Source organism: Rhineura floridana, chromosome 5 (assembly GCF_030035675.1).
Source record: "Rhineura floridana isolate rRhiFlo1 chromosome 5, rRhiFlo1.hap2, whole genome shotgun sequence".
NCBI lineage: Eukaryota > Metazoa > Chordata > Lepidosauria > Squamata > Rhineuridae > Rhineura > Rhineura floridana.
Genome location: NC_084484.1, coordinates 163,471,401 through 163,485,970, shown reverse-complemented (window position 1 = coordinate 163,485,970; position 14,570 = coordinate 163,471,401). Strand labels below are relative to the sequence as shown.

The 14,570-nt window shown below is 39.5% G+C and overlaps 1 protein-coding gene across 4 annotated transcripts in view; it reads left to right on the top strand.

Annotated features, from left to right (window-relative positions):
• Positions 1-14,570, top strand: part of DYNC2H1 (dynein cytoplasmic 2 heavy chain 1) — a 438,789-nt gene that overhangs the window by 415,157 nt on the left and 9,062 nt on the right. For all 4 annotated transcript variants that reach the window (XM_061628720.1, XM_061628719.1, XM_061628721.1 and 1 more), the window contains 2 exons: positions 5,307-5,416; positions 9,125-9,206. In XM_061628720.1, coding sequence (XP_061484704.1) covers positions 5,307-5,416; positions 9,125-9,206 — 192 coding nt within the window. The remainder of the gene's footprint in view (positions 1-5,306; positions 5,417-9,124; positions 9,207-14,570) is intronic.

Sequence of the window (14,570 nt, the reverse complement as noted above, 5' to 3'; positions counted from 1 at the left end):
TCCACCACTACAGTGCGGTTCTCAGAGCTTGGAAGCTATTAGTTACAAAAAATGAATTACTTATTTATTTATTATTTGATTTATATTTATTTATTTGATTTATTATTTTGTTTCTACCCCACCCTTCCTCCCAGCAGGAGCCCAGGGCAGCAAACAGAAGCACTAAAAACACTTTAAAACATCATAAAAACAGACCTTAAAATACATTAAAACAAAATGTTAAAAACATTTTTTTTAAAAAGCTTTAAAAACAACTTTTAAAGAAGGGTTAAAAACATATTATTAAAAAAAACACATTAACAAGCAGTTCTAACACAGATGCAGAGGTGGGAGGTGGGTGTTTGGGAGGTGGTTGAGTGAGAGAGATGATGCTTGCTGGCTCAGAGTGTGTGTGGGGGGGTTGCGCTTGGTTTAACATGCAGAGATATGAGCTGTGGCCTTTGCCTCCCTCCCCTCCTCCCTACCAGCGGAGAGACCACCACTGCTACCTTATGGATGAAAAGAATTATTCTACTACCTCTCTTCTTATGTGTGTTTATTTTTAATGTTTTAGGCTACCTAGATGTGCAGCAGCCAAGGCCAGCGCTCTGTTGTTTTTTTAAAGTAACTTAACTGTAATTGTAGTTATTACTTTTGAGTAACGGTAAAGAAATAAATTCCTTTTAGAACAATTTTAATTGTAAAGTTAATTGATTCCTTTAATTACAGGGCCATGTAACAGTAGTTGTAATGTATTCCTTTTTAAAATCTTCCAAGCTGTGGCATTTCTATGGAAGCACTCTCTTTGGTTATGCTACAAATGCTTTCCTTCCCCACCCCCAGCACCTAGCACAGTACAGCTGTGTCACGAAGAGAATGGAGAAGATCCTTGTCACAACACCACCAGTGAGTGTTTCTCTACAAATGCTTGTGCTGTGGCTAAATCACTACACTTGCAGGAGAGGACAAGCAAGCTTCTTGTGTTAGGAACCAGGGCTGGAATTTGTATTTTTGATTCCAAACGCTGGTAACCTATTTTGAGGTCAATTCTAATTTCCCATTTTCCCTTACCTCTCGCATCACTGGAGCTATTTCCTGTAACAAGATCCCACACCATTATATGTGTGGAAAATTGAATCATAGGAGTGGACCAATTGCACATGTCCTTCCCATCTGATTTGTTGCCCTTTTAGCCAGGTGGCAGTAGGCTGGGAAGGACCCACACAACCCCGTCCATGTGAATATTCAGACACTGTGGGATAATGCTACCAGAAAATTCAACACCTTTGCTCTGCCTTTTCTATAGCTTCTCTCAATCCTTTCAATGCAACCTCCATGGGAAAATTTCACGAATTCTGACTTGAGTTTAACTGTCTAATAAGTGGATATAAAAAAGTGAGATTCTAGCATTATACTAGAAAGTAATGACGTAAAAAGTGTGTTCAAATATCAGCCTCGCAGCTAACTTCACAGACTGTATTAAACGCAAATTAGGAGTGATTATTTCAGACTTCAGCGAAGACAAAATGTGATTGTCAAACATTGCAGTCTCTTATAATTTTATTAAATATAACTGTTTGCCCATAACGTTCTTGAGGAGCTGAATTAATTTTTTTGAAGGCACTACTAAAATGAATGTATTAAACACAAATTAGAGAATGATTCCTGTGACCACTTAGATACTGAACAATTTACAAAATTGTATTTTTCTAATGGGAAATTGCAATTACGGTTGTGCTATAAGAGGAACTGTTGTTAAATCATTGAAAGCATCACACAGAGATGGCCAGTGTACACCTAATGAATAGAGAAAAGGGGAACAAAATCAAATCAGTTTTAACTGTCTGGGATGAATATTCATAATCTGTGTTGTGACACATTTGAAGGTCACCTGATTAAATGGCTGTGTCTGAATGAAATATTTTGACCCTGACAGAAAACAAATTACAATTTATTTAGTGATATTGTTTCAATGGCTTTTCCAACTACGACTCAGTGCTACAAAACTAGCAATTGTTTTGATAAAGAGAAATATTTTTATATGAAGCTATCTAGCTCTCCACACTTTCTCACATGAATCAGACAGCTCATACAAAAGATGGAGCTGACCAGAGCCAACTAATGAGCCATTGCAATGAATCTCCTGATGGCACTAGCCTAAAAGGTTCCAACTGATGAGAAGATTGCAAAGTGTTCAGGAATCCGGAATCCACATGAGGCTGTAAGGAGGAGCCCAGATTTTAGTTCTCTTCCTTTAAGCTTATGTGATATGTGGCTATAGTTAGGATGGAACTGTTCGGTGAAACACTGACAAAGATGTTTGAATTACACTTCTTTTCACATTTCTGGTGAAACATGCCAAGCAAAACTCAAGCATCTTACCGGCAGATCAGATGCATGAACTTTTCATGAATCTAAAGTTCATCCATATTGTTCTGGAAACATGAAAAAATAGCATGAGAGGACACTCATGCATTCTCTTTCAGAGGTTTGTTGAACTTCTGAACCTGTCCAGTGTGTTTTGAATAAGGGTGAATTTTCCAGAAACAGGCATTGAGAAGCATATTGCTTCGACAGTGGACATAAAACATATACATCAGGAGTAATAGCCATTGGCAGTCTTTGACAGCATATGTACATTCTTTGTTTTTAACTTGTTTTATATGGCGACCCTATGAATCATCGACCTCCAGTAGCATTTGTTATAAACCACCCTGTTCAGATCTTGTAAGTTCAGGTCTGTGGCTTCCTTTCTGGAATCAATCCATCTCTTGTTTGGTCTTCCTATTTTTCTACTCCCTTCTGTTTTTCCAAGCATTATTGGCTTTTCCAGTGAATCATGTCTTCTCATTATATGTCCAAAGTATGATAACCTCAGTTTCATCATTTTAGCTTCTAGTGACAGTTCTGGTTTAATTTGTTCTAACACCCAATTATTTGTCTTTTTCACAGTCCACCATTAAAATTCAAGGTGCCATTTTAAGCAGTGTTCTAGCCAGTTTGGGTGATCCAACCTTGTCCTCACATCTCATCTACAAACCGCTCATGAAAGGTTTAGCACTGGGGTTTGAATTGTGTCCCCACTGTACTGATGGCCACTTGTTCAGTAGAGTTTTGTCTCTTAAAAATATATTTCTGGTAGCAATAACGTTAGCCAGAAGAGTGTCAGTGTTAGAGGGCATGCTATACATAGCTTGTGTTTTGTTTTTCTATCCTGCTAAGGTGGTGTTGCAGACTGATGCATCGTTCATGTCTAAGGTCAACACAGTGTTACATCAGTCCCAGGAGGTGGGACTACCTTATTGCAGGTAGTCAAGCGCAGGTGGCACACCTTAGATGTCAGGAGGACAGTATGGTTTCATCTAAAGAGAGCCAGGACTTGGGGAAGTCTTGGTTTGTGGCTTTTGCCAACCCTTCTGCTGGGAGGATCTTCCGTTTCTAAGTGGTTCAGGGATACATAGCCCAGGCCTCTGTGGCATTGCATAGGCAACCACCAAAGTGGTATCATGGTTCATTTCCTTAGGGGTGCAGTGGCTTCACCTATATTTAAGCGTAGCTTTCCTGTGCTGGAAATTTCTAGAGCAGCAATTTGGGCTTCCCCTCACACTTTGTTGAGATTCTACAAACTGGGTGCATTTTTGTCATCAGCTGTAGCCTTTGATAGGAAGGTCCTTATAGAAGGCTGTAAGGCAGTGAAGAAATGGACAAAGGAAGCCCATCCAGGTTTTGGAGACTGCTCTGTTATATCCCTATCAGGAATGTCATCCATCACCCTCAGGTAAAACTGGAATTTGTCTTACTGTGAATTTCTGTTTACTGGGGATGATGGATGACATTCCACCAACCTCTCCTTTTTCTGCTGGCAGTGTGAGGGGTGTGGTTTGCAGCTCCCGCCACTGCTGTACATACAGTTGTGCATTTTTCTGTTCTTTCCACATGTGTGTGCTCCTTTGGGTTTTGGGCATAGCTGTTCTACTTTGGTGTGGTTAAGCCCTTTTTTGCTGTGCTTCTCTGTTCCCTGTTGATTTCTCTTTTTCTGTTCCATACAGTTTCCGAAAGTTAGGTTTCAGGGATCAATAGAGTTGACCTTGAAATGTCAGTGTGGGGTCAAGGAGTTGTCTGCTCTGCCAGTCAGTCTGGTGAGAGGAATTACTTCTTCCCCTGAAGAGGAGGCAAAAGGCTTTAGTGGACCCTGTCTGTTTCTTACAGTAGGAGGTGGCATCCTTATCAGGAATGTCATCCATCATCCCCAGTAAACAGAAATTCACAGTAAGACAAATTTCCATTTTCTTAAAGAAACATTTCAAGATGGATATCCAAAAGGAACTCCTATAGACATTGCTAAGAGGAATTTTACACTCAGTGTTCCTGTGTTTCTCCCACAAGAAGACTTCTAAGATTCTGTTATAACATCAAGCATTATCAATTCAGGGTTATTCCATTCATACATCTGCACCCAGGGTATTGGTGACCAAGATATTATGACCTTGGTAGCACACCTTTAGTAGAAAAGAGACATTACATTTTTTTAATCTTGACAACAAACACATCTCAGGATCTTCTAGTTTCCCAGAGTGCTCTAATGTATCCCAAGCCCCTATTTCTCAGGCATTAGTTCTTCACTTGAGGGTTCACCTACATACCGATGTAGGCAGGTTCTTTCTTTCTGAGGATATGAAGTGGAGGTGTCTTTTTCTAGCAGAGGCAATACACAGTTCTCAGTCATTTTAATTTTGTGTGTTATATTTTCATTTTAAGCTGCCTTGAATTTGATTTTATCATAGGACGATTGAGTGTAAATGTCCAAATAAATAAATTATATTATCCAATTTCGGGGATTAATGACATTTTAGACAGAGCCTTTGCTTGTCTGAGTGAAAATGGAATCCAAGTCAGGTTTCCCTTCTTTGGCGGTCCGATACAAAGAGAGTGACTTCACTTGCCTCCCAACAATTTCCAGAATTTTTGAATAAAACAAGACATCCGTATTCACCACATGACAGCCATTATACACGAAACTCTCTGAGCTGGGAGCTGCCATATGAGTAAAACAATCTACTCCTATTGTGTACCAACTTTGTCTGTATTGGCCCTCAGTAACCCTCAAATCAGCTTCAGAATGCATTTATCATTTGCCTCCCAAGCTGCAGTCCTGTGCTTGGTTACACGCTATTTCCCTTTGAATTCAGTGGGACATATATTTATATAATGTATTGAGGATCGGTGCCCAAATGTGACACTAGTACCTGTTCAAAATTCAAGACAATTTACAACAAAGTAAACTAAATGGTTTTCCCAATTAATGTGCAATGCGGTTATCTTTGTAGAATTGGGTAGGTAAAGCAGAAAAGCAAACCTTGCTCTCAGATACCCTCGACCTGTCAGAACTCTTCCATCCAGACACGTTTCTGAATGCCTTACGACAGGAGACTGCAAGGTAAGTGAATTGATTTCCATTTTATGAATCTCTTAAAACCACAGTCTTCCATTTATTGATTGCCTCGCTTTCACTTTCCAGAAGACTGAATTGTAGAATTTTCTTCTGCATGAAGCTCAATTGACCCTCTCTCTGTCTGTCTCCTGCCATCTTGTTAAGACCTTTCTTTATTTAGAGAGGCTTTTAATTTGCCTTCATGAAAACCTGCTATTTTTAGTGGTTTTTATCTGCTTTGATTGTCTCCGTTTTAGCAACATTTATGTTAAAGATATTGTATATTCTGCTTTTAAACTTAATGTGAGCCACCTTGAGTACTGTTTCTAACAATACAAAAGCTGGATATATATTTCCTACATTAAATAAATAATCAGATGAAAAACCAGTATAGCAATCCCAGAGCTTGCCAAAGTTACTTTTTTGAACTACAACTCCCATCAGCCCCAGCCAGCATGGCCACTGGACTGGGCTGATGGGAGTTGTAGTTCAAAAAAGTAACTTTTCCAAGCTCTGAGCAATCCTGCATAATTTGTTAGCCACCAAGCCTAATGACATGTATGGTAACCCTCCTCAACAGGAGTTGCTAACCTTTTTGAACCAAGAGGCACATTTCAAATTTTGGGAAAGTCATAAAATGGCTACCATGGGGTTGTGGCATACCACAAAATGGCTGCCATGGGTGTGTGGCATAAAACACAATTAGAGAAAATGCCGTCATTGCTGCTGCTTGAGAAGTTAGCTGTGTCCTGCTGGTCTTGATTGTGGATATATAACTGTTAAAGGCACCAGAATTGTTCCTGTTTTTCCTATTGCCAATTCTAAACCAAACACTAGGCTACCATCATGGGAGTAAGCTCCATTAAACACAAAGAAACTCATTTTAGAAGTAGATAAGTATACTATTGTACTTTAGGCTAACTATACAGTGAATTCTTAATGAGTGCCTGGGTATCAGCTCCTACACAACAGGACGCATCCCTAAGACTCTTTGCAAAGTTTTACCATTTTGCATTTGTCATTTGTGGGTTGGGGATTCTTTAACATCCATACTGGGTTGTAGTATTTGTAGAAAATAACTTCTAGGGAATATCTGATCTCTGTTGAACCTTCCACAAGAAAGATATATTCTGGTTGCTAGATAAAAAGAAAGGGCAAACTACAGAGATCCCAAGAAATACTAAAAAGCAAGACAGAAGCAGGAAAAGTACACTAAATGGGAGGGGGAAACAGCAGCTGTTTAAGATCCCAGGGATTCCTATTGCCTGGTGTCCAAATAACTCACTTATAAATCACAGTTCTGATTTTACTCATTGGCAGGCTCAATTCACAGAAATCACTTGGACAGGTACCTGTACATTTTGTTTCATAACTTTCTTTCTAGGAGAGCTAAAGACTAACTATAAAAAAGAAAGAAAGAAGCTAAGAATCTGGGGGCCCCAGCTGAGGATACCAGTGAAGGTTTACAAACCCGCTCTACAAACCTCCTGTTTTGTTGATTTTCTGGGATTGCAAATCAGGGACAGGAGGGAAAGACGGTATCAAGCACCCTTTAAACCACAGTGCATTTGGTGTCATAGGTTAGAAGTTGTGCAGGCCTGCAGTACAGCTCTCTCCAATAATGAGGTCTTGTTTCTAGAAGCAGCTTCAGTGTTATCTTAGGTGGGACATTGTCTTAATTCAGATGTCCATATTGTAATGGTTGAATCCAGATTCATTTTTTTTAAAAAGCTTTGTACCAACAAGAGCTGACTCTGACTGTTAAATAGAACTAGGCAGCATTCTATCTATTTAAAACGTTTTTTCATAGTGAGGAATTTGGAGGGATGAAGAAGAGAGCTGTGTGGATTGATTTAAAGCAGGACACAAAGTTTCATTTAAATTGCTGATTTAAGTTTCAAGCTGATATTTCATATATTTCCTAAACAATGGTGGAAATTTGACCACTCAGTAATGTTGATTTACACCAAAATAGAGTATTATTTACCTGAGGGGTAGGGAAACTTTTTAATGTCAAGGGACATATTACTTTGGGGGAAATCTTAGAGGCTGCTTACAAGGAGCAGGAAGGGCCAAAGCCAAAAGTGGTTGGGCCAAAGCTAGCAGTGACCCCTTCTCTCTCCCCTTCCGCCTCCCCCACACCAAAATTCGAGTTGTGTTCAATAGGGCTTGCTACCATGCAAGTGGGTATAGGATTCCAGCTTAAGCATGGTCATTCCTTTTTGCTGTCTGTCTTGGCCCAGCTGTACCCTCTCAAAATCAAAGTTGCAAACAAAAGTAATATGTCCATGACTGATAGGTCAAAACAAGGTTTGATGGTTACTGACAAACTAGAGCATTTTATTTTCATCAGATGAAAATGAAATACCTACATCAGGTAGGTATTGATCTTTGAGAAATGGTCAAATTGTTTTTTAACATGCTTATAGCCAGATTATTTAATATTAACATATTACTGAAGAGAAAGTTAGCATTTACTTTAAAAAAAGTTCAATTTAAATTTTAAAAATATTTTAATTTTTATTTATTCATTAAAAAGAATAATCAATTTAAGTCCACCCCAGAGAAACATTTTAACCACTTCCAAAAGTGTGCCCGTAGCCCAATGGGAAATGTTACTACAGAAGATCAGTCTTCAAATAGGAAGTAGTATAGACTGGAAGCAATGTAGAGCAGAAATTTAAGTTGAGTTGTAAGTGGCAAAAAACCAGCAAACCCAGCCAAGCATACTTCAAAGTAAATTCCATTCATTTCACTGGGATCTATGTATCTGTAAGGATGCTTAGGTGCCCCTAGGTTCTTAGGTATGAAGTATATGTTACACTCCAGTGTGTCTAGTAGGTGCTACTTTTTTAAGAAGAAACAATTTGGGAGAGGATGGATTAAAGAGGAAAAGTAGTGAGAGTGCAATATTTCTTTGCACAGTGGTTGACCACTGTGGGAAGCAGGATGCTGGACTAAATAGTGATTTGGTCTGATCCAGTAGATCCAGACAGAAGGTGAAATACAGGAAGCAAAGATTGTCTGTCCTAAAGGAGCCAAGGTTCATATAATACACTGGGATACAGCCAACAACAAAGAAAAATTGTCGGGTTGGTTCAGACAGTGCAGCCCTGGAAGTATTCCCTGACCAATCAAGAAAAAGATTATCAGTAGTCAATTAAAACAAAAACGTAGATACTTTATTGCTTATGGTTGCAATTCCCTTGCCTGGCAACTGTAACTAATACAGCATAGGTCAGACTTCCGCATTCTCTGCTAACAGTTTCTGGTTAAATCCCAGAATTTCTAGTCATTAGAGTCAGAGAACAGCATCAGAACAATTCTAAGAGGAATGGTTTGTGGTGCCAGAACATAAGAAACAGTATGAGGAGAACATGAGAGAAGCTAAAAACTATTTGTTTTTGGAGAGAATACGTTATCTTAAACATATTCTTAATTCATATTCTAAGAAAATAAAAGTTTACCTCTTCAAAAAACACTATGTAGCTTTATTACCCTCTTACATTCTTATTCAAAATGAAATAATATTGTTTGAAATAATACATTTATTTGTTATTGCCAAGAATATTACTTTGTTTTATGGAAATGCTGCATTTTTTCTAGTTCCATTTTTTTATTCAATTCCCTTACTCAGCAGATGAATCTAATCATTTTACATTCTTATGGTTTCTAGTGGAATACAACATTTAGGTTTTAATTTTTCTCTTCTAGGGTGATGGGCTGTTCAGTGGACAGCCTAAAATTTACAGCATCATGGAAGGGTCAGATACGAGAAGCAAAGCTCCAAGTTCAGGTATTCTGTGTGTTCAAATTTATTTCATTCACTGAAACTTCTATGAACTCCACATATCTGAAGAAGGCAAGCCAATTTAAATGTTATTTAATTTATTTAATTGAGCTTATAGCTCACCCAGTCCTCAAGCATGTGATAGGTTACAGTATGCTAATTGTCCTAGACTTGCCCTTCTTTTCCTTAGGGACAAAAAGCCAGTTAGAATAAAGTCTCTCACCACTTCTAGAAGACAAACACGCAAGTCACTGGGGAAAATAATTCTAAAAGCTGAGTTTAGGAGTTACAAAAATGTAACTGGAATCCACTGTTGTAGCAGTAAAGCCAAATGCTGTTCCTTCAAAATAGTTTCACGGAGTGATTCTACTGTATATCATGATAGCTGTAGGATGTGGAAGATTGCTAAAAGGTAAGCTAGCTGGTGATAATAGGAGCCTGGCAGCAGTCACCACCTTGATTAAAAGCAGTACTGGTTGGCAGGGTGGCATCGCTCACTGAGTGTTGCTGCTGGCTCCTGAGGGGAGAGGCATGGAGGGTTCAGCATGATGCAGGCATGGTGGCAGGACCATCAGATAGGCTCTGCCATTTTGCTCACACTGCACTGAGCTCCCCACACCTTGTCCCATGCCTTCTCCTTCTTAGGAACTGGCAGCAATGCTTGACATTGGGCAGACAGGTGAGCAAATGCAACACTGCCTGCGTACCCCACCTACTGCTACTGATTAAAAGATGTAGAGAGAAGTCATCTTAGAAGAAAGAAATAAACTTCAAGGCAGAGCACATGGGGAACAACACTGCATGTATAACAAGAAGTTTAGATTAAAAATAAACTGATTAAGAAAAAGACACCAGTGACAGAAGCAAAGGCATTTGTTGTGCCTTAATGAAAGCAAGGAACTGCAGATCATAAATTTGGGAGAGGATTGTCAACAATTACGAATATATTTTTCAGACATTCATACTTCTGATGTGGTTATACAAGTGTATCTTTAAAGGTCACATAACAAATTATGGGTTCTTCTCTAGAAGACAATTTGAAGTGCAGATGTTCTTTTAATCAGGCATCCGAACCAAGTTTACAGCTTGGTCCAGAGGGATTTCCAGTCCTAAAATGAATTATTAATTCAGCAGATAACCTCAAGGCATGATTAGGATAGCAGTTGCTTCCTACTAAGGCTATGATGAATACTTGATTCAAAGTCAATTTGTACATAATTATGTCTTTCTTAATGGCATTTAGAATTACTTGGACAAAGACACTTCACTGACAAATCACATGCCCATATGCAAATACATGCCTCTTGTGATAATTTTAAATCACTGGGAAATCAAGATGAACAATAACATAAAGGACATTTTAACAGTACTATGAGTTCAGTTAAAACAGAATATAAAGACTTTAGCAAAAATGTATGAAAGGAATATTGTAAGTTAAATGCCTAAGTTTTGCAAACATCCATAAGATGTACTGATTATACATAGCTGGCCTATGTACACAAATATTAACAGCATACAAATACTTAGTTTTATCTATACAAACTAAAGAGAATCATGAATTTACCTTCCTGGTGGCTTTCCAGTTGATCATACAATCCCTAATATGGAGAACTTGAAGCCTGAAAATCAGAGGTTCTTTGTAATCTTTTAGCTCACACATTTGTTGGAAATAAGGTGAGGCTTGATGCATATGATCATATTTATCTAATAATGATATTAAAAGCTGCACTCTCACTTAAGGCACAGTAGTAGTTATTCCTGCACTAGTATCATAATAACATTCTTTACTCCCTTACGATCTAACCCCTGGGAGGAAAAATGAGGGATGAACCCTTTCTTTCTTCCTCATCCCCATGTCCACCTGTCTGTGCATATAATCAGTCGAGGATATACAGGCTGCCTTTTTCCTGCTGACAAGATAGGGCTCTTCTCTGGCATTCCATGTTGGCACCTCCCAACAGCCAACACAAATCTGCCACATGACTTGTCTTGGATGGCAAGAGATGGCAATGGATTGACCTCTTATGTTCCTAGGACTAATGGTGCAGCTCTTATGGGAATTAATAGGTGAGTAAGACTCATGAAATATGAAAGGTAGAAAGGGATCAGAGGTATGGAAAACAGATTACCTGTCTTGTGGAAAGATGAACCCACAGATTTCACTGTGGTCACTGGTGTCCTGTCATAGCTGCGTTTGGGGGTCTCAACAATTTGAATGGGGGGGCTTCTTTTCAGAATGGAGAGGATCCATTGTTACATATGGTTATTAAGGCCAAATTAGAGACGTTTACCTGGATTAGACATGGCATGGTGTCCAGTGGATTAATTAGACATGCATTAAGATTGTTCATTGGTCATGGGGGAAATCCTCAGTTCAGCATTAAGAGGAATATCTTTGGCAGGAACCACTGGGGATTTAGTTGACTATGTCACAGTGGGCATGAGATTCCTCTTATAAAATGCATTATCACTTTGCTTTTTTCAAAGTGAAGCCAAATTACACACACAGTCTCGGGGCCTCTGCAGATTTTGTGTTGAACTGATCTTCTCTGTAATAGTGGAAAACTGTAACAAATGCTTCATTATATGCATTGTTTTTGAGAGCCGCATTAAAACATTCACTGAATTCTGTGGTTCTAAAACATAGTTCTAAAAAAGTGAAGTTGGAAATATAAGTGACAAAAAATCATAATTTGCTTTATCATTAAATTCAGAACTTCCACTGAAAGTAGGAATAAAACACTTAGTTCAGAACTTGTATGTGTGCTACTTCAGTGATTAGTTGCTAAAATCAAGCTTTCAAAACATCACCTATAGTAGTAGTAGTAGTTTATTACGGTCAAAGACCAGACTAAATACACTCAGGGTCAAATAATCATAAAACAGATAATTATGACAGGACACACATTTTTTGTACAAAAATAATCACTAAAAACCCAAACTCAGGTCTGTATTAGCAGTTGAGTTAATTGTGCTCTTAGGAGTGAAATAGCAGCAGCACAAAATCTCACTACCTTAATTGTGACCTGCGAAATTTGGTCAGATAAAAGATATCTAACATGGAAAGCAGCATCCCTGCCTGGGAGACTTTGCATGATCGGGGTGATCAACGTGTGTCAGAGATCATTATAAAAAGCATAGTCCAATAGAAAATGTCCCACAATCTCTACGGCACCCACTCCACAGGGACATAGTCGCTTGCTATAGGGGATTTTTTGAAATCTGCCATCTAAAAAGGCCAAGGGTAGTACATTAAACTTGGCCATCATGAATGCTTTCCAGAGCCTCGGGGTAGGAAGGGAAGCAAGGTAGCACGAAGGGGTAAAGAGTCCAGGGCAAGGTACAACTCCAAAATTGGGCACTGGTCGAGAACGATGATTTTGGAGTTCAGCGTCGAGGATTCGTTGAGAGATTGCCTCCAGCACCTTGGTATGGCCTAACAAAAGCACAGCAGTAGCCGAAAATCCTAGACTGGAAAGTTTCATAGTTAAAGTATTCTTCCACCTCGACTGGAAGACATCTGACAGGACAAGAGGGACCAGACCCACAGGTAGAAACAGGAGTTTTAACCAGTACTTAAACTTAAGTGTCTATATACGGGCCTCTGTCAAGGGAAGCCTAGTTGCCAGGCAAAGGTAGGCATTAGGGACGCAGGATGGAATGCCCAAAATCGTCCTCAGGAATTTGGTTTGGATCACTTCGTATGGTGTGTATTTATCGTATACACTAATCTGTCATTTGTGAGATAACTTTGGCAACAAAGACTTGTATGACAGAGGGAACATGTTGCCCACCTTTGGTGAAAAAAAAGGACAAGAGAGCCTTGATGTTCCTCTGTGCATTAGTAATGACAGTTTTAGTTTGTAGTTGCCATGATCCCGTAGAATGGAAAGTTACCCCCAGGTACCTAAACGATGGTACTTGTTCAATTTGGCGGCCATTTAAGAGCCAGCGGTGCTTTGGCTTCTTTTTGGTAAACACCACTACCTTCGACTTGGCCTGGTTAATTTCTAGCAGATCTTTTTTGCAGTAGTTCCCAAGTGCCCTCAGCAGGCGACGCAGGCCAACACTAGTTAGAGATAGAAGCACTGCGTCATCAGCATACAGGAGAACTGACTGGGGTTTATTTGCCAGAGTGGGGTGATGGGAGGAGACCAACGTCAAGCTGCTGACCAGGGAGTTGATGTAAAAATTGAACAGGGAGGGGGCCAGGATACAGCCCTGTTTAACTCCCTTAAAAGTGGGAATGGGTCTAGTCAGGCTACCGGAGTTGTTACATCTTATGCGTAAGTGAGTATTTTCATGTAGCCGCTGAATAAGTAATAGCAGACGCCTGTCGATGTTTGTGGCCTCTAATTTTTCCCACAGCCTATCTCTGGGAATAAGATCAAAGCTGATTTAAAATCTATGAAGGCGGCGTAAAGGGCTCCTCCCGATTTGGTTGAGTATTTTTCCACCAAGTGTTGGAGCACCAGACCATGATCAATAGTGGAATGCTCCGCCCTAAACCCAGCTTGTTCCTCTGCCAAGATGTTTTCATGGTCCAGCCAGCTTTGTAGTTTTTCCAATAGGTGGCTGGCATATAATTTACTGACGATATTTAACAAACTAATACGTCTGTAGCTGGAGGGATCTAAACGGGAACCTTTTTTGTAAATTGGGATAATAATTGCTGAGCCCCAGTCATCAGGAATATCAGCAGTGCGATCGATATATGTAAATAGCGCTGCTAGAACCGGTGCCCACCATTCAGTGTTTGATTTAAAAGCTTCCGGGGGGATATTATCAGGCCCAGGAGCCTTAGCCGGCTTCAGCTTTGCAATTAATGTAGTAACTTCCTTAGTTGTAACCAGAGGCCATTCAGGAAGATCTTTTATAGAAATTTCAGCAAAATGAGAACGTATTTGGCCTCTAGCATAAATGTTATAAAAATGCAGTTCCCAGGAATACACGGGAATGTAATAGTCCAGATTGGTGGAGGTTTTGGGCCAGCCCCTAGCCACCAACCTCCAAAAGGTGGCTGAGTCCTTAGATCTAGAGGCTTGTATCAGAGACTGCCAAAGCTGTTTCTGGCCAGATTTTTTTTGTCTTAATTAAAAGTTTGTATCTTCTCTTTAGATCTAAGCATTCAGTGGGTAATACTGGTAAATTCAGGTCTCTGTACAATCTGTATTTCTTAATTAGCAATTTTTTCATGTCCATAACATTCCCTGTCAAACCATGGTTTGGAATTCATGCATGGCATTGAGAAAGTGGATAGAGAAAAGTTCTTCTCCCTCTCTCATAATACTAGAACTCATGGACATTCAAAGAAGCTGAATGTTGGAAGATTCAGGACAGACAAAAGGAAGTACTTCTTAACTCAGCGCG